The sequence below is a fragment of the Rhamphochromis sp. 'chilingali' genome (assembly GCF_963969265.1).
Source record: "Rhamphochromis sp. 'chilingali' genome assembly, chromosome: 16".
Lineage (NCBI taxonomy): Eukaryota > Metazoa > Chordata > Actinopteri > Cichliformes > Cichlidae > Rhamphochromis > Rhamphochromis sp. 'chilingali'.
In genome coordinates this window covers 30,401,071-30,428,017 of record NC_137943.1, presented here as the reverse complement: position 1 = coordinate 30,428,017, position 26,947 = coordinate 30,401,071, and the positions used below count along the sequence as shown (strand labels likewise).

The 26,947-nt window shown below is 41.5% G+C and overlaps 1 protein-coding gene across 4 annotated transcripts in view; it reads left to right on the top strand.

The window, feature by feature from the left end:
* The window catches only part of LOC308412579 (nuclear receptor coactivator 2-like), a 57,122-nt gene that overhangs the window by 20,867 nt on the left and 9,308 nt on the right, over positions 1-26,947 (top strand). For 3 of the 4 annotated variants that reach the window (XM_080907047.1, XM_080907044.1, XM_080907045.1), the window contains 15 exons: positions 6,264-6,374; positions 6,983-7,155; positions 11,582-11,685; positions 14,258-14,435; positions 14,733-14,915; positions 15,999-16,100; positions 16,504-16,644; positions 17,262-17,409; positions 19,946-21,164; positions 24,387-24,615; positions 24,761-24,982; positions 25,122-25,307; positions 25,394-25,499; positions 25,582-25,750; positions 25,842-26,162. In XM_080907047.1, coding sequence (XP_080763173.1) covers positions 6,283-6,374; positions 6,983-7,155; positions 11,582-11,685; positions 14,258-14,435; positions 14,733-14,915; positions 15,999-16,100; positions 16,504-16,644; positions 17,262-17,409; positions 19,946-21,164; positions 24,387-24,615; positions 24,761-24,982; positions 25,122-25,307; positions 25,394-25,499; positions 25,582-25,750; positions 25,842-26,162 — 3,573 coding nt within the window. In that variant the 5' untranslated portion in view covers positions 6,264-6,282. The remainder of the gene's footprint in view (positions 1-6,263; positions 6,375-6,982; positions 7,156-11,581; positions 11,686-14,257; positions 14,436-14,732; positions 14,916-15,998; positions 16,101-16,503; positions 16,645-17,261; positions 17,410-19,945; positions 21,165-24,386; positions 24,616-24,760; positions 24,983-25,121; positions 25,308-25,393; positions 25,500-25,581; positions 25,751-25,841; positions 26,163-26,947) is intronic. The other variant, XM_080907046.1, reaches the window with a different exon arrangement.

Sequence of the window (26,947 nt, the reverse complement as noted above, 5' to 3'; positions counted from 1 at the left end):
AATAATTATTCGGTTTTATTTATTTTTTTCATTTCTAGAGGTTTGAAAATAAAATTTAATATTGATCTGCAAGGAATAAAAAGTAAATTAAATTCAGTTTTATGTAACACCAAATCAGGAAGACATTGGCTCAAGGCATTTTTATATTGTGAGGTAAAGACCCTACAATAATACAGAGAAAACAGAGAAAACCCCAACAATCATTTGACTCCTTTAAGCAAGCACTTTGGTGACAGTAGGAAGGAAAAACACCCTTTTAACAGGAAGAAACCTCCGGCAGAACCAGGCTCAGGGAGGGGCGGCCATGTGCTGCAACCAGTTGGGAGGAAGTTAGGATGAAGACACGCTGTGGAAGAGAGCCAGAGATGAATAATAACTAATGATTAAATGCAGAGTGGTGAATAAACATATCGTGAGTAAAAAAGAAACACTCGGTGCATCATGGGAAGCCCCCAGCACCCTAGACCTACTGCAGCGTAACTAAGGGAGGATTCAGGGTCAAAGGTTTGTGTAAAGTCTTAAATATCATCCTTTGTCATCAACCTTTTTGAAGGTGTACTATAAGAGAGAGTATAATAACTACTAATAGTACTACCTACCATGCTTATATGCTTCGCAAATGTATGAAATTACACATATATATGTTAATTATTCATCCTTGAGGTGACTCTTTTTGTGTTTTGGCGCTTTATACATGAAATGAATTGAATCCGGATGGATTAATGTGTCTGGGAGGAGTGATGCATGCATACTTTATGATCATTATAGTAAGATGTAAAACCTTTTCACAAAATGCAAAGATCTCCAGGAGGAGCTTCAATAGAGCAGCCACCCACGGCGAGCTAAATTGTGCGTAACATTAACTGACGGACTCAATTAATTTCTGGGGATAAAAACTCTGACATTTGCACAGTAAATGTATTAGGACATTAAGAATAAACATGCAGGTTTTCCACTATTCCTGCAAAAAAACAAACAAAAAACCACATTAGCTTTAATTTTGTGCTGTCAGTCATTGCATAAGACTGCGTGGTCGTTGTTATTTTTTCTTTTTTTTTTGTTACACGCTGAAAACCTCAATTAGTCTGCACACTAAAGCCTGGGGATGACTCATTACCTTAATAACAATCCATAGTGCGTTTTACTTCCATGACAACTATCATTTGGTCAGAGTAGGTCTGTCATGCATATGGTGATTGTGGCATCCTCCTGACTTCCCAGCCATTCCCTGCTGAACAACAGGTCTTGTAATTATCTCTAATTTACAGTAGTAACAGATTTTCCAGAGGTTTTTACTCAGTGTGCTATTTTTGTTTACTTCTAAATGGGAGTCGGGTGTGCTATCGCTCATCTTTTTTTCTTCCCACCTGATTTCCATGTGGTTGCAATCCAATACCTACATGCTCTATACCTCTGTTGCACAGTGGGAATTATGGGGAAATTCCTGGAAAGCTGAAGGCCGCAAAGGTAGTTTGTATTAACTAAATGATAATGCCCCTGATCCACTCATCTGATTGCAGACATAGAGATTTAAACCCAGTGTTTTGTTCAAACTAAACAGAGACTACAGATGTGTCCGTTTCCTCTTCTTTAAAAATAAGTAAGGGAAGTAAACAACAAAAACACATAAGTGAAAGCTTCACCCTGCACTCACCTCTGTAACCCCCATCCCCACAAACTGAAAACAAAGAAACTGAGGAGCCGTGGTTTCTACTGGAGACAGGGTCCACTTAAGCAGGCAGTGATCAATCCTCAGCTTTAATTTCTTAATGGCTGGTTTGACCCTCTGGCCCTGGCTCTTCTCTGCTTCTCAAATTGTTTTTAAATGGCTTCACTTTGCGAAGCTCTTGGCTCCTCTGATTGCATTAGTATCGGGCTGAGCGGGGTAAAGGCTTTTGTCGCAGGCTACATTAGTGTTAATTCATTGTGTGCACGTGTGTGTTTGTGTGTGTGTGTCTTTCTGTGTTTTTATGCCACATGTCTCATGGATGTTCTTGTGGATTTGGACATGTGTATGTACTTCAGACATTGATTGAAGTATTTTAGTGAAGCTGATTGTGAGGAGTAAAGTGACTTTGTGTGTGCGTGCGTGCGTGCGTGCGTGCGTGTGTGTGTGTGTGTACCTTTCTCTGATTGACTGAATCTTTAAGCGAGGCTTTCATCAACTTTTGAGGTTAGCGTGCTGGACTCTCGTGATGATAACGTTAACTTCACCGTCCGCTGAACATAATAAGACTCTTTGTTTTGAAACTAACATCACACTTGACGTCGCTAACCTTTGTTTAATTAACTTTTAGAGAGGTGTTTCCTTTTTTTCCTACTTAATCCAAGTAAATGGATGTCTTGCACAGCTCGAGGGTGGAAGGTTAGTTTTGGTACTTGATGTTTAAATTTAAATATCTCCAGCAATGATTGACAATCAAGTAATTAACTCACACGTTGTAATTTCCTTGTTTATTAGGATGCTGATTACACTATTAGGAAAGAAGTGGGTATTGTCAAATGACTTTCTGTTCATTTGCATATGCCACGTGAGAGTTGATCAACTTGGCATCAATTTGTGTTAGCAAAATATGTTTGCAAAGCTAACTTTAAATCAGCTGCTGAGTACTGACAGGAACTAGAAAGTATAAACGTTTTCCCATATGAGCTCCTCTACACTGGCTCCCTGTTAAATCTAGAGTCAAATTTAGAAACTTAAAATCCTTCTCCTCACATACAAGGTCTTGAATTTTTAGGCCCCATCTTATCCTAAAGACCTCATGTTACCGCACCTTCCCAGTAGAGCACTTTGTTCTACGACTGTTGGCTTACTTGTGGGATATTTAAAAGTAAAGTGGGAGGCAGTACCTTCAGCTTTTGGGCCATTCTTCTGTGGAACCAGCCTCACCCTCACTTCTTTTAAGATTAGACTTAAAACTATCCTTTTTTGTAGTTAGGGCTAGATCACGTCACCTGGAATCTTCCCTTAGGTTTTCTGCAATAGGCCTGGGCTCCTGGGGGCTTCCCATGATGCACTGTGTGTTTCTGCTTCGCTCACCTTTTTTCACTCTGAGTTTATAAACCACAGAGTATTTATTCATCAGGTATTATTAATCTCTGGTTCCATCTGGCCATGGCAGATGTCTGCCACTCCCAGAGCCTGGTTCTGCTGCAGGTTCTCCCTGTTAAAAGGGAGTTCTTCCTTCCCCCTCCCACTGTCGCCAAGTGCTGGCTAATAGGGGGTGATCTGATTGGTGGGTTTTTTGAGGTGACTATTGTAATTTGGCTTTATATAAATGAAAGTGAGTTGAAAATGAAGACCTATAACGCTGAAAAGGGAACAAAGATGCCATTGATACTATAGAGAGCTAATAAACTATCTTCCATCAAACGACAGATGCAACGAAAGCAAAAAAAAAAAACAAAGTTGTTGACCCCCAATTCAATAATTTAATGATGTAAGTCAGCAGGAGCCAAAATGGGTAATAGATTTTCTTTGAACTGCTTCATGTTCAGAAAAGATATCAAAAAGCTGCTTTGACTCAGAAGGCAGCACAAAATTTCAAATTCCTGTTTTGTTTATTAGACTGTTTGCTTTCTCATGGTTGACCTGACCAAAAAAAGTAGTCTAAGTTATATTTTTAACTTACTGGCTACCAGACATGACGCGTGTTCTCAGTCTAATGCCTGTGTATGGGAAGGCATTAGAAAGGGTAATTACGGTGGCCAAGTGGACAGAGATGTTTGTCTCTCACCATGACCCTCATCACTGCTGAAATCTTCTGTATTTCACGTGGACCTGCTCTTTTAATTATATTCTAGTCATCAATCAGCAACCATCACCCACCATTAAGTGTCATCATGTAACCTACAGTAGGGACGTTAATGTCGTTCTATTTTTAATAACTTTGCAGTGTATATGTGTGTTTCTTCCTCCACATTTATACAAATCATAGGACGGCTAAGGATCCACAGCTCTGGTGGTGCTTGTAGCCTAATAACAGGACAGTCGAATGGTCACATTGCTAGCACACTGATATTTAGCAGGTACAATGCTATATGTAGTCTAGCATGTTGGTAGTAGTAGATGGAAGAGTAATTACAAAGTAATTACAAAACAGAAGTTGAACGGTTCAAAGGAACTGCTGGTGTAGCTGGAGGGAAAGTCTGGCCATAAACAAAGTCATTATAATCAGTCCTTTTGAGACAAATTCATTCAGTGGTTGTCAAGATGGCAGTGCCACTGTCAGACAGACATTTTATTCCTAAAGCCAGCCTGCTAGCTTTTCTAAAAATTGGCTGATGGCACGAAAAGTTGATAGCTAGCTGAATCACAATGATAACAGCTCATTAACAAGGGCTCTCTTTGCATTGTGGGAACTATCACCACATCCACAGCCAAAGACACCACTTGGCAAAAACTGACTGTCTGATTTTTTTTTTTTAATTACTTTTTTTTTTTTTAAATCACATTATTGATAATTTTCTGCTCTCTTGGTGTAATAGGGATATATTTTCCTCCTTCCTCAAGCCTGCTAATTCAGAACAGCAGATGCTCCTCCTCCTATTTTCTTCCTCCTGTTACCCCATACATTTCCACTTGTATTATTCTGCAACACTTACACTTGCCAGCTTGAAGGCTGTGTGAGAAAATGTTTCTGCAGGCCCTTATTTATTTCTTCCTTTATAGGTTTCTTTCTTTTTGTCTCTCTTTACTCTCCATCTCCCTCCCTGCTGTTTTTCTTTCCTTTATCCCTCTATCCTGCCTTTATCTGCACAGTATCAGCCCCTCTGACGGCCTGTTATGTAATAGTCAGGTGATGGGCTGGCCCGTTGAAAGGCCTTAAAGCCCGACTGTCCTAACAGACACTGCCTCTGCTCCTGCTTGTAACTGTTGGAGTCTGTCTCATCTGCAAATGATTGTTAAAGATAACAGATGTTTGTCACATCTATTCTGTCAATTTGTAATCAGTATGTCCTTTTTATTACCTCAACTCCAAACCTGTGTTATATTAACAAAAAAGGACACGCCAGTCCTTTGAAAGGCCTGAACCTGAAGCAATTTTTAACCGTTTCTTGGAAAACAGAACTAAGCGCCAAACAGCTACCATAACACACATCTGCAATTTGAGTAATTTAAAGTAAAACTGAGGGAGAAATCAGAGAGTTGACCATGTTAGACCAACAAGGGTTTTGTAAGCAGTGTTTTGTAGGTCTAGCCACATGAGGTGACCATATGGTGTAACTTTCCCTGCCAAGAAGTGTTTAATTTAAATGCCTTTCCACCTGTCTATACTTTGCTTCTTTTCGGTCTTACCCAATTCTTTCAAGATGACAAAAATATTCTTTAAACAACTTGGCTGTCGTCATTATGACTGCTACTGAATGCCTTTGACTCAAACACCATAAATGTTCATGTAAGAACAGTGAATGCCTACATGAATTAGCTGTTTCTAACTGAAGTAATTATTGACACCTACTGTATTCCCACTGGGCCTCCCACATTGCCTGCGGGCACTTTACAATAGCACATTGTGTTCGGGAGTCACAAGCGCACTCCCTCATTATACAAAATGCAGTGTGTGTACATCTTCAGCGCATTAACTTTTGCCCATAAATAATGAAGTGAAGTTCATCAAGGAGTGAGACGAGCACTCTTCACTGTCAGTTTTTAAGGATTTAGTGTCCACGGTGTTCAGCTGCACTTGTGCTGCTTCAATCTGGCGCATCGAGGTTATGTCTTTGTTTATTGAGATTTACTGTAAACACTTTGGATACGTTTGAAATCATGAACACATAAATGTCCAAAGGACTCTATAGTTTTCAGGCTTGTACTCTTGCTGTGAGAATTTAAATATTATGACAGGCAGCTCCAGTAACTGATCTACCTTTGTATTGCTTAAACAAGTCCGTGGTTATTATACTGTTGTACCTTTATATTTGATAGTTGCTGTTTATGCCAAAACATGTAACTTATGTTTTATTTTATGGTGATTTTAAATGAAGTTAAGCCTTCAAGCCACAGTTCTCCAGGCAGGCAGCTCCATCTGCACCACTACATGCACTCATAACGTGTCTCACATTCCTCGTGTCATATGGAGAGCATACTCGGTCTAAATTCTCATCCCAGTCTTCTTCAATTCCTCAATAACCCCAGCATCCACCTGTACACTCCAGAGGGCTATATGTACGCATTATTTACCAATTTTATATGTAACAATAAGCACGCTAAACACCAAACTCTAACTACAATCTGCACGGGTTTGCTTTTCTGCCTCCAGGTGCTGATATCTGCTGAAGATGAGTAGTGGGAGGGGGGACACCCCAGAGCCCCCCAGAGGGGGAGACTCTCTGAAGAGGAAGGACTGTCAGTCAGACCTCCTGGGGCCCAGGTAAAACCTTTATCCACCACACAGCCTCATGATACACTGTAATACATAAATGACAATAACAATTAATCAGAACTAAAGCCTTATTACTTCCTTATAGAACACTTGATTATTAATTATATAGCTCCTCATTTTGGTTGGTTAGATTTTTGACACATTATTAAATAAATAAGTAAGTAGTTATAAATGGCATGATAGTTTATGGCTCATTAAGAAGAAAAGGGAGTGATTAATGTGGGTCACTATAGAAAAATGCTGCTGCAGCATCTTTGTATACCACAAGTTGACTGAATGAACTGTTGTTTGATGGTACGCTGCAGACTATAATGAGGACACACTGATGTTGCGTCGGAGGTTAAGAACTTAATTTTACTAAGTGTCTCTTTGTCTCCGAAAAGAGAAGTAGTCAGTATGGAGAGCACGCGAGTAACTCTCGGATATGTAGAAACATTTTTGGAAACTCAGTGTAAGATTACTGCACGGTGCAGCAAAGTCCTCGGCTGTTATATCACAGCTATATTATCATACAGCGCAGCACCGTTGCAGTTATTGTGGTTTTGACTTCATTAATTTCTTTCAATGATGTCGTCATTTCCCTCCTTATCCTCCAGCCCTAAGAGGAGCACTGAGAGGAGAAACCGGGAGCAGGAGAACAAGTACATCGAGGAACTGGCAGAGCTGATCTTTGCCAACATCAACGACATGGACGACCTTAACGTCAAGCCGGACAAATGTGCCATCCTCAAGGAGACGGTGAAGCAGATCAGGCAGATCAAGGAGCAGGGTGAGGATATGCTCTTGTGTAATAATAATAACTAAATGTTAATAAATGTGCTTTGGCACTTGTGCTTGGAAAACCAAAGACACCCAGATGTTTTTGATTTGCCAGCGTTCAGGGTGTTTGTCCGTAAAACTTCTCAAATGTACATTTACAAATAAGAGGAAAAGGCAGGGGATCCCCCAACGTAATTACAAACAACAGTCAAATAGTCAAAACTAACTGCTGGTGGAGCTGGGGGAAAGTCTGGCCATTACCAAAGCCATTAGAATCTATCCTCCTGTGACAGTTCCATTCAGTGGTTGTCAAGATGGCAGTGCCACTGTCAGATAGACAGTTTATCCCTAAAGCCAGCCTGCTAGCATTTATAATTAATGACTGAAGGCAAGAAAAGCCGATAGCTAGCTGAGTCATGATGAACAGCTCATTAACAAGGGCAAGCAAAGCCACACACTCGTTTTTTGACTTGTCAGCATTTCCGTTTTTATCTTTTTGGTCGTTAACCAGTTTTACAATTACAGAAATTTACAAAAAGTCACAATATCTCCAAAGTAAGTACAACACTACAATCGATGGAGAATTTCTAGCAAAAGATGTTCCTGTTGTGAAGAAAAGTACCAAATCACAGTTAACCTCAAAGTTAACTCGCACACGTGCTGAATAGTTTCATCTGCCTTAATTACGACTCCAGTTTATACACATTAAAAAAAACGAACTCCTAACATCCCCAAAAAAACTCCCTGACTTGGTAGGAGTTACTTTAGAGACTACTGATAGAAGCCCTGAAGAAGAATATGATGAGGACAGTTATGAAAAAGACCATGTTAGCAGAAATTGTATTATACAAGTGTAATAATAAATGTTTTAAGAATAACAACTACTCCTTTTGGTGAAAACCAGTGCCTGGAAGTGCCTAAGAGAGAATCTGTTCAGCAATCTATTTTAATGAGTCCAGATAAGTTGAGAAAATTTCACCTTCTAACGAAAGCAGGAAGTTCAAGGAAGATCAAACTCTCAGATGACAGTTTCATAATCAAAGAGAGTCTATTCATGTTTTCACAGTCACAAACATGGAACAATTGCCTGAGGAAAGCGTTGACATTGGAAGTGAAGAAGCATAAATAATATTAAGTCTGTAACAACTTAAGTGCTGCAAGCACATAAACTGAACATGTAATTATTGAAATGGCTTTCTGCTCTTCTTACGTGTTTAACTGTACAAAAGGAAACCACACTAATGACAACTGTCAGCACAAAACTGTCTTTTAGCATAACTTTAACACCTAAGTCTTGAAAAACAAAAACTCTGGCTCCGTCCTGCATGTAAGTCCCCATCTTCTAGGACCTGCAGTAGACTCGACAGACCGATGCGGAGAGAGGAAATGTGAGTGTAAACACAGACTCAATAATGACAATGTGTGTGTGTGATGATGGTGAGACAGACAGACAGAGGCAGGGCTGTTATGTAACACTGACCAACATGATGTGAGTCTTCAGAGGAAAGCGGGCAGACCTGCCTTCATCACAGTCTCACGATTTCCTCAGCTCCTGCACGTCTTCCCTTTAGCCCTCTTCCTTTATCTCCCAACTTTTCTCACCACATCTCAGTCTTCACCCGTTGCTTTTTTAAAACACGAGTCCCCCTTTTTACAGTGTCATTTCACTTTAACGCCACATTTTTCATCATCACTTCTTCCCTCATTTCTTCATCCTACCAGGTTCTTTCTTTTCCTTTGCTTTCCTTTCCTTTCCTTTTTAATTCTTTTATGTCCTTATCTCCTTTTTTACCCTTCCTCAGTCTACTTTAATTCCTTTCAGTCATTTTCTTCATGTTTTTCTTCTCTTCTTTTCTCCCTTTTGTTTATTCACTCTTTCAACCTTGATGTAATTTTATCCTTCCTTATCCTCGTCTTTCTCCTCTTTTCTTTCCCTCCCGAGCTTGCTTTACCCACTCTTTTTCCTCATCCTTTTATCTTCTTTTTCATGTGTTTGTCCTTTCATTTCTGTTCTTTTTTATCCTTTTTTCTTCCTTGTATTTTCTTCTTTCTTCTTTGTTTGTCTTGTTTTATACACTCTTTTATTCTTCTGTTATTTTCTATATTTTCCTTTCCTCTTTCTGTTAACCTGTTGTATCTTTCATGTCTCCTACACAGCCTCTGTCTTATCTCTGTACTTCCATTTGTCTCTCTTGCCCATATCTTTATCTCTTATCTTTGCTGGCTTCATCACTCATTTTCTCATGGCCCCTCTTCTCTTTTAGTTCCTGTGGTCAGCCACTTGGTGTCCATGTGTCATGGCGCAGTTTGCATTTGAAAACAACAGCTGAATAAGCACACACACGCACACACACATACAAACAGATAATACACACAGCTGCCTGGTCAACTTCAGAGAGCCACTATTGTCTGCATCTTTTTGACCTGCTGAGGTCGATTTCACACAAAAGTTATGAATTCAGACAAAAAAACATGTCACATGTCACCTGATGGAAAGCTCACAGAAACAAACAGGTGAGAAAATAGCATTGTACGTACCCATTCATGATAGTCAGGCGACAAGGTGTGTGTTTATGCTCTTTGGCTCACAGCTCATATTTACACTTACTGCAGGGTAAAATTCTAGATGATGAGTATTTGTGTAGTGAGCGTGCACTACCATATGAGTGTGCCGTGTCCTTGGTTCTCACTCAAATGCAAAAACACCAGTGATAAAAAAAAACCAACGCTCTGCTTAAGGCTCCACAAAGGGGATTTCACTAACCAGCGGGTGACATCCATCTCTATGTTTAGTAATGACTTACTGTAAGCAATCAGTTGTGTTGGCACTTAATTTCCTGTCTGTTACTCAATTAACCAGTTAATTATTTCAAATCTCAGCTTCCTAAGCTAAATAAGCCAGTGCAGAGGATGGGTTTGTTTTAAAGAGTGTTAACTAGCAATGAAAAGGGTGTAATCATCATCCGTTGTCCAACAAGATATTTGGAAATTCTGCATTTAATACATGGCTCTCCATAAAGAAAACTGTTCTTTTCTATTCTGACACATTTTTGCAGCCTGCTTTGTTTAATGTAAAACGTATATAACCATATATTAGACATTTTATATTCATTTAGAAAAATGGAATCTCACCCACTTGATGGGAGATGGATTTTTTCCCCACCCTGCTTTGTTTAGCTGAAGTTGTCTCATTATTCAAACTGCTGCTTAAGGTGTTGGCTTGAATAAAGCTGTTTAGATCTAATGAGCTGTGCGTTCGTCAATACTGCATACTGCATTATGTATAGTACACAGCTGTTAATATGCAAGTTTGACTGCTAGTATTGAGTGTTTTTGCTGTGATGTTTAGCTTGAAAGTTATTTTGATTATGTAAGCTTAATTTATAGGCAGTGGTATGCAGAATAACTCTTTTGCTTCTTCGTGCAAATTGGGGCTTTGGGGTCCAAACCTGAGTGCATAAATTGATCGTGTCAACTGGAGTGTAACATATTTATTGATTTAAAAAAAAATGCTGAGTATTATTGTAATACCCTCCAACGTGCACTGCAGAGCCACCCCAGGCTCTCTGTGACAGGGTTTAAGGCTGATGACTCTGTACAGCTCCGGTCCCACAACAGGAATGTCAGCTATGTGGTCTAATGGGGCCATGGGAGGCTTAACAGTCCAGTGGTACAACCAGGGAGGAGAGTGGAGACTGGCCTCTAGTATGGCTACGAAAGTGTAAAATGTAGAAGGCATTAGAGTAGTGATACCTGCTGCCCGCGACATCCCCACCACTGAAACCTACACAGGATCGTGCTGCTGGAAGATTGGTTTAGAGTTTATATAAGCACAAGGTTAGAGTAAGGACTAGCCAAAGAATGTAATGTGTGAAAGGTCTTGGTGTACATAAAAAAACAGTCTCTGAGTGGGTGTGTGTTTGCCTGAAGGCTTCATCATCACAAAAACAATACTGTCAGTGTTTTCTGTGAAAATAAAATACCCACTAAGAGGGAGAGCTACAGTGAAAGCTTCGGTCTGACAAGATAGTTTTCCAAGAAAATGAGCATATTTCTCTGATACACATACAGTGAGCTGGTTCATTGGAAACAAGCTTTCCTTTTGATGCTGCTGACATGCTCCATCATCAATGAGTCATGCCTTCATTAAATAACTTCAAATGTTTCGTGCAGTTTTTTTCTTGATCTGTTCCCTGTTGGATGGTAAAGGAATGTAGGCTATTTTTATTATTGTTATTACCTTATCAATACTTTTAATATTGATTAGGTGTGTCACAGTAAGTGTATACTGAAGATAACTATGATTTTCTACGGATTTTTTGCCCACAGTAACATCGAGGAGTGCAAATCTCAAGTCGTTACAGCCTTGCGTTGAAACCATTGAACAAGAAGATCTCTCTTGACTCGGAGATGAAATTTTGTCATGTCTGTTACAGAAAAGGCTCCGGTGGCCGATGCAGAGGAGGTGCAGCAAGCAGACGTCTCGTCCACAGGCCAAGGTGTTATTGATAAAGACACTCTTGGGCCCATGATGCTGGAGGTGGGTTCAACCAACAGTTTGTGGCTACAATACATGTGTTGGGGGAAAAAATGACAGTCATATCAGTAATAATCAAAACAAGCTACAGTGGGGCAAAAAAGTATTTAGTCAGCCACCGATTGTGCAAGTTCCCCCACTTAAAATGATGACAGAGGTCAGTAATTTGCACCAGAGGTACACTTCAACTGTGAGAGACAGAATGTGAAAAAAAATCCATGAATCCACATGGTAGGATTTGTAAAGAATTTATTCGTAAATCAGGGTGGAAAATAAGTATTTGGTCAATAACAAAAATACAACTCAATACTTTGTAACATAACATTTGTTGGCAATAACAGGGGTCAAACGTTTACTATAGGTCTTTACCAGGTTTGCACACACAGTAGCTGGTATTTTGGCCCATTCCTCCATGCAGATCTTCTCGAGAGCAGTGATGTTTTGGGGCTGTCGCCGAGCAACACGGACTTTCAACTGCCGCCACAGATTTTCTATGGGGTTGAGGTCTGGAGACTGGCTAGGCCACTCCAGGACTTTCAAATGCTTCTTACGGAGCCACTCCTTTGTTGCCCGGGCGGTGTGTTTTGGATCATTGTCATGTTGGAAGACCCAGCCTCGTTTCATCTTCAAAGTTCTCACTGATGGAAGGAGGTTTTGGCTCAAAATCTCACGATACATGGCCCCATTCATTCTGTCCTTAACACGGATCAGTCGTCCTGTCCCCTTGGCAGAAAAACAGCCCTATAGCATGATGTTTCCACCCCCATGCTTCACAGTAGGTATGGTGTTCTTGGGATGCAACTCAGTATTCTTCTTCCTCCAAACACGACGAGTTGAGTTTATACCAAAAAGTTCTACTTTGGTTTCATCTGACCACATGACATTCTCCCAATCCTCTGCTGTATCATCCATGTGCTCTCTGGCAAACTTCAGACGGGCCTGGACCTGCACTGGCTTCAGCAGCGGAACACGTCTGGCACTGCGGGATTTGATTCCCTGCCGTTGTAGTGTGTTACTGATGGTGACCTTTGTTACTTTGGTCCCAGCTCTCTGCAGGTCATTCACCAGGTCCCCCCGTGTGGTTCTGGGATCTTTGCTCACCGTTCTCATGATCATTTTGACCCCACGGGATGAGATCTTGCGTGGAGCCCCAGATCGAGGGAGATTATCAGTGGTCTTGTATGTCTTCCATTTTCTGATGATTGCTCCCACAGTTGATTTTTTCACACCAAGCTGCTTGCCTATTGTAGATTCACTCTTCCCAGTCTGGTGCAGGTCTACAATACTTTTCCTGGTGTCCTTCGAAAGCTCTTTGGTCTTGGCCATGGCGGAGTTTGGAGTCTGACTGTTTGAGGCTGTGGACAGGTGTCTTTTATACAGATGATGAGTTCAAACAGGTGCCATTCATACAGGTAACGAGTGGGGGACAGAAAAGCGTCTTACAGAAGACGTTACAGGTCTGTGAGAGCCAGAGATTTTCCATGTTTGAGGTGACCAAATACTTATTTTCCACCCTAATTTACGATTAAATTCTTTACAAATCCTACCATGTGGATTCATGGATTTTTTTTTCACATTCTGTCTCTCACAGTTGAAGTGTACCTCTGGTGCAAATTACTGACCTCTGTCATCATTTTAAGTGGGGGAACTTGCACAATCGGTGGCTGACTAAATACTTTTTTGCCCCACTGTATTTGTAGGCACGATGGTAAAACCAAAAAGGATTACTGCTTTTGCTGCTGCTGCCAAAACTGAGGACAAGTGAATAGTTTCAATTCACTAATCTAGTGCTTCATAAATTTATGTACTGTGACAATGATTATGAGAGCTTCTCACTGGTTTCTGATGCTATCGTCACAGCAGTTGAAATAGGGCAAAAATGCAAATGCTAAAAAAGGAGATCTGACCTCATTATGGCTGCAAATATTTCATGTATGTTGACAATTTAGAGCATCTTCCTGCAGCGACACAGAGTGATAAGAGTTTCTGTGACAAACTCTAATGCAGTCATCCAACCTACTTGAGTGTGAGTGTGTGTATGCACGGGTATGTGGCAACGTATAACATGGGACCCGGTGAGGTATAAATACCTTTGTGAAAAGCCAGATTAGAAAAGGAGGGGCGGAGCCTGACCACACATACACACAGGCTATATATAGCGTTCACCAGCAGCAACGCGCACCGAGGTGTCGGCCTGGAGTCTGTAAGATAAACAGAATTCAAGCAACATCTTTTTTCCATTATATTCTATTCTGCACCGGTGTCAGGATACCTTTGTGTAAACATGGGTGTGCTAAAGGAAAAAAATCACAGTCTGTGCATTAAGGTGGAAAATGAAAGAAAAAATACACAGAAAATCACACGGCGGTCACTGGGATGTGCTGTGGTGCCTCGAATCATGCTCGGTATTTGAGAATATTAGCATTTATTTGTAGTAGATATCCATCTAAACTTTAACTGAGTAACGTGAGTCTCTCCCAATTTGTCTTCTTCCCATTTTCCCTTTCTTCCCCTTCATGTTTTCTGTTGGCTCTCTATTCTCTCTCTTTCATCCTGTCTTCACATCCACCTTCAGGCCCTGGACGGCTTCTTCTTTGTTGTCAACATGGAAGGCAACATAGTGTTTGTGTCGGAGAATGTCAGCCAGTATTTGCGCTACCAGCAGGAGGAGCTGATGAACACCAGCGTCTACAGCGTGCTGCATGTTGGAGATCACACCGAGTTCATCAAGAACCTCCTGCCCAAGAGCCTGGGTGAGAAAGTTATTGACTTTGGCAGCACTGAGAGAATCTTCACTTTCTTTTTATCTTACAACTCGGCCATGTTGATAGAAAGCAGAAAAAGTGATTGGTTTAGATCATTTTTCATGTTTTGTAATGGGTTGTGGCTAGTAGCTTACTGTTGGGAGCATTTACTGTTTTGTGAAATGAGCTTTTCTTGTAGCTTTTTTATCTTATATCGAATTTGTTTGATGCTGCAGTGTTTATGTTGGAAATTTAACATGCTCACGATGTCTCCTCTTTGTTTTGGCATCTCTCCCTGTCTCTCAGTCAATCATCGCGATCCGTCCAACAGGAACAGCCACACCTTTAACTGTCGCATGTTGATCAACCCTCATGCTGACGGTGAAGCCCGGCTGACCTCGGATCAGCAGGAGGCGGCGCAGCAGAAGTATGAGACCATGCAGTGTTTTGCTGTCTCTGAACCCAAGTCAATCAGAGAAGAGGGGGAAGGTATTGTCTCTCCTTATGCCAGTATACTTGTGTTTTTTGTCACTCTTTTCTGTCCTTTTATTTTTCTTCTTTTATTTTCTCAGATTCACCCGCTCATTTTCCATCTTCACTCTGTCATGCCTTTATTCCTCGCTTCCTATTTGCAGTCCCCGTCTTTATGTCTTCTTCTGTCTCTGCTGATTTGGTCCCGTTTTTTGTTATTTCTCACCATGTAGTAGAGTGACTTTGGCCCTTTCACTTGTGTGCACTTCTTTTACACTGTCATTTCCTTTTTTTTTTCTCCACCACCCAGTCTGTGTCTTGACTTTCTGTCACTTTCCTATCACTCTTACCATCCTGGGTCTCCCAGTCTCTTGTGTCCTGTCCTCCTTCCATCATCACTTCTCTCTATTTTCCCTCCCATCCACTGGAAGAGACTAATTAGTGTGTGGCACTTTGTCATCTTCCCATCTAATCTAATCACACACACATGCACATTAGGGAAAAGAATCTGTCTGCCAATCTAATTTTAGATGTCTGACAACCAGATATTGTGCCAGTGTCTCCCACGTCAAGAGGAGGATATCTGGTGGACGGAGTGAAGGCTGCAGGTTGAGATTTAGGTTGATGTGTAGATTGACTCTGACTGAGACTAGTGCTGACATCAATGTCGGGGGTGAGGTCACAGTTGTCCTGTTTGATTTCAGTGCTGAGGTGAAGCTGTGGGTGTGTTTGATGTTAAGGTTGTGGAACAGACAGGGTTAACAAAACTGCTGAGAGTAAAGCTGAAGCTGCTTTAGTATTCGATCTAGGCTGGTAGAATGATGTGGGTAGGAGGTATGATGCCCCAGCCGAGGGGATGAAGATACACCTGGGAGTCACACTATTACATACACCTGTACAGTTTAACACATTCCAGTTTTTAGATGTTTATAACATTCAGTTTTTCACACATTCACCGATGCTGTATTGACTACATTATATTTTGCGGTGCTTCACTATCGAAGGTTACTAAAGCTATAAGAGCCTTTCATTCGCAGTCCCTGTTGCATTAGAAGCAGGACTTATTCTATAATGTAACCTGTTTATTTTTCAATTTTGCAGATTTCCAGTCATGTCTCATCTGTGTGGCAAGAAGAGCCCCTGTCAAAGAGAGACCTGTGATGCCCACGTATGAGAGCTTCACCACACGCCAGGATCTTCAAGGTACATCCGCAGGGCTAGGTCCTGGGTTAATATGCTGTATGATCTGTGGTAGCTTGCCAGCATAAAATACAATAAGAATATGTTGTTAGTATCTGAAACAGCTTCAAGTCAGCCTGGAAATGATGCTACTGTCCTACTCAAAGACATGGCTTTCACCATTGCTGTGCTGGTGTGGAATCTGACCACCACCAAAAATTTTGATAGCTTCTAAAAGCAAATTTTAGGTAGCAAATGATGAAATAATTTCTATTGGAAGAAAATAAGAGCAGACAGAATATTTTGGCTGCATCTGTGAAATCCACAGATGTTGCGGTTCCATCTTTGGGTCTATATGTATTTTGATGCATATTCTAAAACATGACTAGTAATCTGCAAATATCAATGTCATATTTTACCGATTCAGGTAAGATCACGTCACTGGATACTAGTCAGCTGCGGGCATCCATGAAGCCAGGCTGGGAGGACCTGGTTCGACGGTGCATTCAGAGGTTCCACCTGCAGAATGAAGGGGAAATGTCCTTCGCCAAAAAGCACCATCAAGAGGGTAAAACAGTTTTCTTCACATTCATCCATCTGCTTCCTTCCACTTATACAGCTCCAGGTTGTAAGTGGGGATAAGCAACGGAAAATGGTCTTCATAGTTCATAAATTAGTCATTTTAAGCAAGGACATGTTCATTTTACTTAATAGAAAGTTTGAGTTGTCTGTGTTTAAATCTTAGGAAATAACATTTTCTGCCAAAGGTACATTTTATTATCATAAATATCCAACAATGATAACTATTGGTCTATTTGTACTTATCCAATTTTGGGTTGCAGTGGTGCTTTAAACTGCCAGCAGGATTAGTCACAGGACTAAACATACAGATAGACAACCATTAACACTCACACCTACAATTTGGAATCGCCAAATAGCCTGACCCATGCACGTCTTCAGACACACAAATAACAACACAAAAAGGCCCCAGTCTGGATTTGAACCCAGGACTTTTTTTGGTAATTCTACTAACCACTGCACCGCCACTCCACAACAGCTACGCTTTTCTGTATTTTTTTTGTTACCTCTGCTACCAGAAATTATTTCCCTCTACCAGTTATACTCAGTATTTATCATTCATATAATGATGAAACCTGATTTTTTTTTTTGTTGGTTCCCTTCCAGTGTTGAGAAACAGCCATGCGCTCAGCCCTCTTTACCGATTCTCCCTGGCTGACGGCACCATCGTCTCAGCGCACACTAAGAGCAAACTGGTCCGATCTTCAGCAACAAATGAACCACAGCTATACATGTCCCTCCATGTCCTGCAGAGGTACCACTCACTCTTTCTTTTCCTTTGTGTTCACTACATGAGACCCAGTGCCCTTTATGTTTCATTAAATTATTTTTGTTTGCTGAAAAGAAGATATGTTGCATTTTTCACACAAAAGATTTTGAGTTTCTTAGATTTAAGACAATCAATGTAAGGTTTAGCGCTAAGGTTTATCTTGTTCTAATTCCAACAAAAAAACATTGACAAGTTGTAGTAAATGTGTAACTACAGCCAATTGTAAAAATATATGGTCAGAACAAGTGACAATTATGTCACACACATAAGACTAGTCATTTGAACAACATAAGTTGTTCAAATGACTACTTAAAAGCCTAATTTACAGCAGAAATATACTTGATTGGTACATCTGGTACATAAATTACTTTTGGTCTCTATAGCTAATTTCCTCTTTCATAACAAATATAGGAGCATGACCATTTAAAAAATAAATCACCTGTTTAAATTGTAGGTTTAAAATTTGTATCATTAACCATGTGGCTCCATCTCCGCAAATTAAATCTCTGAACCAGACCTCTTGTTTGACCTGCTCTGTTTGTGCCTGTGCATTGTGCACACCACTCAAATGCTGCAGAGACAAAGGACTCTGCCCTGAAAAGCTCATCTTCCCCAGCTTAAGTACTCCCAGGCCTGATTGCTGAGTGCTACTCACTGGCTCCGCAGAGAGATAGGCGTTACCTAAGACAGAGAAGAGAGCAACACAGTATACTCACACAGCAAACAACAATGGGCCTGCTGGGGCCTCAAAAGTGCCCTTCAAAGGATTTTAAAGCAGTTAGCTTGGCTCTCTGCTGGTTTAAAGATTAAAAAGTCCTGTCCAAGTATGTCATTTCTTCTTTTGGTGAGTGGAATTCTTGTATTTCATTAATGTGTTACTTAACATCTGTATCTGTGCTGCACAGATAACACCAGCAACCAGACTTGCTGATATTCCACCTTTTTGTCCAAAAAGGTCTGATGGTGGCACCCAAAATGCTAAAATCAAGAATGGGAGAGTCTTTCCAGATTAAGCTTCATATCTGTCCTCCAGTCATAGAAAACCTTTAGATTTGAGGAGTTAAGTCATATGATTTCTTGTTTATGAATCTTCTGATCACCCTTGCAGCTGCCACTTAACTCCATCCAAGTGCCAAGTTTCTCTCTTCCTTATTCAAACCAAATTCTTTCCCCAAATTGCCTTCATCCATTCAGAAAAAGCGACATACTTATTTTAGTTAAAGAAAAAGATGTACTTTTGTGTTTTTTTACATTCCCTAACAATTTTGGCCATTTTCTTCCTCATTTGGTTCTGTAGTTTGCATTGTAAACAGAGAGTCTCTTATACAGAGTTGTCATCGTATGTTAAAGCCAAAAGTCACACAAGAACTACCAGCCAGTCCAGTCCACAGTGCCCTCATTCCTCCTTCCCTCCACAGGGAAGGATTGCGACTCTACCAACATCCAAGTGCTGATACGAATGCTCAAAGTCTGGGTTTGGACAGTGGTCAGAAAACAATGCCAGGACTGTTACCCAGAGTGTTTGTGGATCAATGGCGAGAACTTGCCCTTTTTACTTCCACAAGTTTCACATTGAAAATTATTGCACTAGAATTCAGCACAATGAGAGCTTTGTGTGTTTGGTGGAGCTGAAGCTGATTGATGTTTGAAAGTCTCCCTCTGTTACAGTTACTCCCTCTGTCCCTTGTTACTATGATGTTTTCTCACTTGTGTATACTCGCAGACCTGCTCTGGTTGTTTTACTTTATGGTGTACTCTACTTAATCCTTACATGTGACATCGTTATCACTTATTCCAGAATGTTTTGGACTTTGGACTAAAAGACTGATGCCTCAGTCTGTAGGCTCTGAAACTCAGAATCAAAGTTCGTTGCCTTTCTGTTTATACCATCACCACTGACAAATCTAACTGGATAAGATGTGATTGAATGGGCATCTTTGAAGATACAATAATATAATTTTTTTTTCATCTGCAAAAGCTGTATTTGAGTGTGATTCAAGAAAAAGCATATCAACTCTACTACGTCTTCACCAGGCAAATGTTTAACATGAAAAAGGGCAAGGTGCAGGATACTAAGGCACCAACACACCGACTTCCTTTTCAGCCATTCGAGAAAACAGTTCTCCCCAAGATGACACTCCAAAAAGAAAAATACATGCAGCAGGAAGGAAGGGGTCTATATTTGAATGCAAACACATTGTGCAAAATTCAAAAGACACTGGTCACTAGAAAGTGTTGGTCAGTGGAATCTCCCAGGGATGATGGATTGCACACAATAACCGTAGGTGGTATAATAGAATTTTATTTGGACGTTTATATCATTATAATAGAGCCTGCTTCACGTTAAATCTTTATTTTCATCTCTTTTATGTATAACTGTGTGACATGTGGCTTGTAGGTTTTATCCCTTATGTTTTGTCAAGCTTTATCAGCTCAGCATACACACTGAGTCTGCATATCTACATACTGACAGCACATAACTGAATAGGTCTCATTCTTGACTGTCTTCTTTTTCATCCAGGGAAAATGGCAGCATGACTGCAGACACATCTGCCAGTCAGGCTATGGCCAAACCAATGACCCCAACCAGTATGAGTGTGTCTTCTCCTTCCCCTGACGCCAGTGTCACCAGCAACACACACTACGCTGCCACAGCCTCTGGCAACCTTGGACGTGGTTATGGAGCTATGTCAGGGCGAGCGCCTACGCCTCAGGGAAATAGCCATGCACAAAAGCTGGGCAGCCCTTTAGCCTTGGGAAGCCCCAGTATCACCTCAGGGGCCCAAGGTGCCATGTTGTCTCCTCGTCATCGCCAGAGCCCCAGCATGCCAGCTAGCAGCAGCAGTTGTAGTAGTCCGCATCTCCCCCAGCACCCCCCTGGCTCTTTCTCTCCTGCAGCCAGCCTCCGATCGCCAGCCCCTGTGTGCAGCAGCACAGGAACCAACCAAGGGTTTAACTCTCTTAGCGCACTGCAGGCTCTCAGCCAGGGCCACAGGATTTCCCAGGGACTCAGTGAAGGACAGCACCCAGAGTCCCCTGACAGAAAACCAGTCGGCCTTCAGAGCCCTCTTCACAGCTCCAACCCCGGTAGCCAAAAAGCCAAGAACAACATAAGCTTAGAGGTTGACCTATTTGGAACTTTTCAGGAGCAAGATCTTTTGACATCCCAGAACCAGGAAGGTGATCAGGGGGAGGGAAGAGATGGTGACCGGGAGAGTCTGGGTGACCTTAGTGATGCGCCAAACCAACTTCTGAACACCAAAGGCCATACCAAGCTGCTCCAGCTGCTCACCACCAAGTTGGAGCCCTCTGATCCCTGCTCACCAACGGGTGCTTTCGGAGATGACCAGATCTGTAAGGACCAGCTTGGTGGTGTAGGTGGGGTGGGACATAACAACCACTCCACCTCTTTAAAGGAGAAACATAAAATTCTTCACAGGTTGCTGCAAAACAGCACCTCGCCCGTGGAGTTGGCCAAACTAACAGCTGAAGCAACCGGAAAAGATCCCATTGGTCCAGAGTCGGCCTCCGGGGACAGCATGACCGCTCTAGGTGAACTCTCCACAAAACAGGAGCCAGGGAGCCCCAAAAAGAAGGACAATGCATTGCTTCGCTATCTCCTGGACAAGGATGATAACAGCATCCTGGATAAAGCCATCAAGATAGAACCTGGTGAAGGACTGAAGCTCTCCAGCGTTAAGACTGAGAAACCAGAAACAGGCTTTAACATGGAGCCACAGGTCAGTAATTTATCAGGCAGATTTATTAACTACTGGTTTGGTAGCGTCAGCTTGTTTTTTGTTTGCCCTGTGTGCTCGGTTCAGTTCCGTTTAGTTTTTAAATGCTTTTTTTTTAGGTTTCAGGTGGTGAAGCTCAATTATTTCCATGTATTTTCAGTTCCTTTGTTACATAAAATAGCCTTAAATATTACAGCTTTCACGTTTCAGTAGTAGTTGTCGTAGCTTCCTGCTACAATATGATGTCTTTACTACATGTAACATCAAAGTCATCAGCTGTTTCTCATTTACAACGAGCACATTGCTGATTAATTCTTGCTCCCTCCAAACTTAGTCAATTTAAAAATACTAAGAAAACAGCACTTTTAAGTCATAGTCATTGTTACAAATGCTACACAATCAGAGGCCTCAGTATTAGGAGTTTTTACTAACTACACAGGGAGCCCTGAATCCCTCAAAATAAGCACTGAGATGCATCATTGTCTAAGCAACACATAACGCTACATCTGTTTTAATAGATGATTCAATTTCTTGGGAAAACTGTATTGTTAACAAATCTTTGTAATTGCTTAAGGTTCACATGAACACCTAAAAGTAAGAAATGTGGTCGGTGATGCTCGTTTGTTCTGTGAGATCCGTGTTGAGTTCCTCTTTAGACAGCCCCCCACGCTCCCAGAAACACAAGATGCCCTGGCAAAGAAAGCAGAGGAGTACTGTTTAAAGGCTTAGGCATATGTGTGAGTCAGTGTGTGTGAGCGAAGAACAAGGGAAACCAATACTGTATGGGAATGAGATTTCAAAAACACTGCACAGGTCTCCTGTGTGGTGTCTGTGTGTGTGTGTGTGTGTGTGTGTGTGTGTGCGCAGAGTTGCAGTTTCGCTGGGAAAGTTTACTTACTGTGTTTGAGGCATATCTTGCAGGAACAGCAGAGGAGTTGTGTTGCTATGGATCAGCACACATGTAGGTGTGTTTGCGTGCATTTGTATAAGTGTGCACGGCTGCATGTGTGGTGTGCCTGAATGTTTAAAAATATCCATATGTGTGCACATCACAGCATCCTAGAAGAATAAACCATGATGTCTGCCACCAGTTAATAGAAAACTTTATAGATTTGTTAGATTTGGAGGGTTGAATTTTTTTTTAAATAATGTTAAATCCCATGAACATTTTTTAAACATTTATTCCAGGAACCAAATGGGCATCATCAGAATAAATATTACATATGAAAACTTTATCTCAGTGGATGAACATCTGTCAGTGGACCTTGAAACAATGGTCAAAGTCTATCCATCTCTGGTGAGCATGTGTCACTAGACCTGAACTGAACCTGACAGTTTGTTTAAACATGCTTTAACAATTCTGTGGCTCATCACTTAGACTGTATTGAAAAGATGGACACAGTGATGTCACCCACAAATTTGGGGACTCCATTTTTAAGCCTCGAGATGAGCCTCATTGTCACTGTAATCTGTTTTTAAACTACATGTTATGAGCAGATGGTGGAACTAACTGAAAAAAATTAGGAATACTGTACACCTTAGCAATCACAAAATAGCCACGCCCTAAATCTTACACTACGTGTTGTGTATTTTGCCATACATTTGATGATAACTGACTAAGTTAACTTGCTCCACTGAGTATTTAGAAATAGCTGTTGACACCACAATGGCTGACCTCATTAAGGAAATGTTTGTTTTTGTTAACAGGACTTGTCCTCTTCTGGCTATTAGAATGACTCCAGGTTTAACTGGCACTGGAGAAGCACATCCTCCTTTTATAGACACACTTTATGACTTATCAGGGATATGTAAACTGACCAACCATAAATCCTCTGACATATGATATTGATATGGAGTTTGGTTATTATATTGACACCTGTTCAGGGGTGTGATGTGCCAGGAAGAAAGTGAGCAGTTGGTTTTTGAATTTATCAAGTGTAAAGATCTGAGAGACTACAGAGAAATCCTCCTCACAGTTCACCTCCTGTTTCCTTATGCCTATTGGATCCAGGTTAATTAGATGTATGCTAAAATAAACTATAACTTCAGTAGATTTTTCATATTAGATGTATAAGACTAGAGAATCTCCAAAACAGCTCATACGGTGGGGTGTTGCCGACGTGTGGTGATTAACAGCTACCAAAACTTGTCCAATGAAGTACAACTAGTGAGTCAGGAGCTGGGTCTGTTGACCAATGGAAATTAAGGCTTGATCTCATGGCAGACCTACTGTAACACCGACTGCTTAAAGTTTAGGCTAATAGCAGACACCCGCAATTTTTAGCATCAACATGTAATCATTTGCCCACATTAATATTATGTATGTGGTTTCCTTCAAGTGGTTAAAAATTGCTAAACCCAAACACATCATTGGTTTCAGTGTCGTAACCCTCTATCCTGCTGTTATTGGTTAGTTAGTAAATCTGTATTCAGTTCAGATTGTTGCTTATTGACAAGGCAGGTGCATTTATGGTAAAAGTAAGCTACAGGAAGTGGCCAATGGAAAATGACTGAAGTTCAGTCTTTCGGAGAATAGAGGCACACCTATTAGCAGTACTATATTACATATGAGCACCATGCTAACAGCTAGCAAGGCCACGAGTTATAAAGCAGGGTCCTATTACAATGTTATGAACAGCTGAACTTCTGAAATAATAAAAATAAATATATTTTTTCATTTACACATTTTTTTCTTTTTTACTAGTGTTTCCTTTGGTGTGTGGCCATTCTGTTTTCACCTTTCACTCTGTATCTGTGTGAGTGTTCTCTTGGTGTTAAACAGAGCTGTGATTGGGACTTACTGTACATCACACATGACCTCATTAGCACCAGCAGTTTATTTTTAGCTCCTCCTCTCTTCATCAACCAAATGGCCAGAGGCAACCGTATAGTGACATACGTTGTTTGAATTATGAACTAGTTTTAGTGGCATGCCAGGATTACCACAGCATATGGAAAAAAGACATGAAACCACATGATGTTACATCTACTTTCGAACCCTATTTCTGCACGTTGTCACATGAAAGCATGCATTTTTTTCATTATTCAGTTCCCTAAATGTCAACAGCCCTTCACTGAAAATAATGTTACAACGTATGTTTGGATGTAATGCAGCAATGTGGCACACTGGTGCTACTGTCATGTGATGTAAAATGTGTTTTATGTCATTTTATCCTATAAATAATCTATTTATTAATCCTGTTTTTTCCCTGTGGCTGGTCTCAGACCAATGAGCTCGAGGACCTGTTGGATAACCTGCAAAGTGGTGGCCAGGAGCAGCAGCCGCTGTTCCCCAGTCAACCACCGACCAGGGGTGCTGATCCCTCGTCATCCTCTTCCTCTTCTGTGCCACCTGCCTCCTCTGTCGACAAACAGACCATCATCTCTGACATTCTGCAGATGAAAGACAGCGGCAGCCCGCCGCACAGACCCTTCCCTCCCATCGTCCCCGCAAGTACGTCTGCAACACAGTGTTTGTGTTTGACTGAATTACACCATTCCAACATCTTGAACTTGCTAAATATTGAGAAAATCTTCAGATTGTCTCTAAATATGTACAGTACTGTATGGGGAATAAAAAATACTGTTTTTCCTCCTAGCAGGCTTTAATGGTCCCAGGCCCAGCCATCCAGTTCAAGGTGGTCCTCCAATAAGGAGCATGTCTCTTGACAGCAGCATGGGCCCCTCCCCTCACACCAACAGGCCTTTCCCTCCTCAGCACAGGAACAGTAGCGCATACCACTTAATGCAACAGCAGCAGCAACAAGGCATGATGGGACCCCACGCGGGCATGGCTAACCAAGCTGCAATGACTAACACAGGTGAGGCAGAACAAGATATAACTTTGAGGTGTATTTCTGGCTATATAGCAAATATGTATGTCAAATACATATATACACATATATACAAATACATATATAATACTAAATAACCTTTGAATGAATCTTTTCCCCATAACAGGAATGCGTGGCTCCATGCAGCAAGGTTGGAGTCCCCAGAGGCCCATGGGGGGCTCTGCAGGCCCAGTAATGGGCCAGGGAGTTGGACCTGGTCGTATGGTTCCCAACATGAATGCTGCACTCCCTGCAAGAGGCAGTGTTCCATCTGGATCCAGAGCCATGGTTAATATGCAGATGATGAGCAACGGTAAGAGAAAATGGGCAAATAACAGAAACTCTTCTCTCCTTGAATTCTACGCTGTTTCTGATATTCTGTGTATTTTTCCCCTGCAGAGTTGGACATGGCAACGCCTCCTTACCCTCAGCAGCAGGCTCCACCTAATCAGACTGCTCCTTGGCCAGACCGAATGATGATGGATCATTATGGAAATCCAAGCAGGTATGGCATAAGAGAAGAGTCATCATAAGCAGAAAATGAAGCACTGAATCTAGTTTGATAATAATGCCAACTTACCTTCCAGGCCACCATACAGTGTCCCCCAGGAGGATGGCATGGGGTGTTGCGGCACAGGGTCTGAGGGCCAGCCAGATGAAGGCACTCTACTGAACCAGTTGTGTTCGGTGCTAAAGGACTACGAGGGTCTAGAGGAGATTGACAAAATGCTGGGAATCCCCACATTGGCAGGACAGGTGAGCTCCTTTAAGCCACTCTATGCTAAACATATAACCTGTTTTGGAGTTTTGGTAAATAACATGTGAAGCACTTTTCACCACTCTACAGGGTCATCTGCCAGACCAGGACCAGTACCTGGGCTCCTCGGACCCAGCAGCTGGCATGAAGCCTCCTCTCTACAGTCAACACTATGCAGGTCAGGCAAGTTATGGTGGCATGCCTCCTGATGGTGGTTATCACGGCCAATCTATGGGAAGCCACATGGGGGCTCAGAGAATGCCGCACACATGTTATCCCCCAATGATGAGAATGCCTGGAGGTGCAGGGCCGAGGCAGGCTGGCATACGACCAGGGGGGCCTAATCCTATGATGCCCCCACAGCCCAATAACCTGAGGCTTCAGCTGCAGCACAGACTCCAGGCTCAGCTGGTAGGTGGCGCCAAATATTTGAATTTCACTCTTTTATTTTTTCCAGATTTCCAGACGTTTTACTGTACACAATATAACATTGATGTTGCAATACTGTATTACAGTGTTGGTTGTGCTCAATGCTTGATGACAGAGCAGTTACAGGTTGTGTAGGCGTTACTTGTAGCTAATAGTGCTTAACAAAAAGCTGAACATGGCATTAGTTTTGGCAGGTGGGTAGAGTGCAGCTGGCAGTGCTGATCCTTTCTTGGAAATCACATCCTTCTTAGGGTGTCCTTTCTAAGCTGTGTCATCCTGCATACAGTTTCTTCTGCCTCTGCAAACCACTTTGCAACCCAGCTTCATCCTTTTCATGCTATTTCTGACATAGTCGATATTATGCCTGTTCTCACTGGTGCTTGCTCAGTTCTGGGGAGGGGGTTATTGCTGCTGTTCTTGCCTTAGTCTTGCCTTGCCATCCCATGTCAAAGTGCAGCGAGGTCCCAGAACAGAGCCATACTACTAAAGATAAAGTACTGCAGATGAAATATCAATCCAGTTTTTCTGACAGAAATGGATATAAGGACAATTATAATTAGTTACTCAGCATGAAGATTAGATTAAATTCAAAGATGTGACCTGGCTAATGTAACAAGTTCCTCCATTTGGTTCTTTTTTCTTTCTGATTCTCTTTGTTGCTTTAAAAAAGCCAGCAATTATTGCTGCATGCAACTGGTGGTTGGAGCAAATAAAAATTTCAAGTAAAGTTTGTCTTGTAAAGCAACGCTTTTATGGAAATTCAGTAC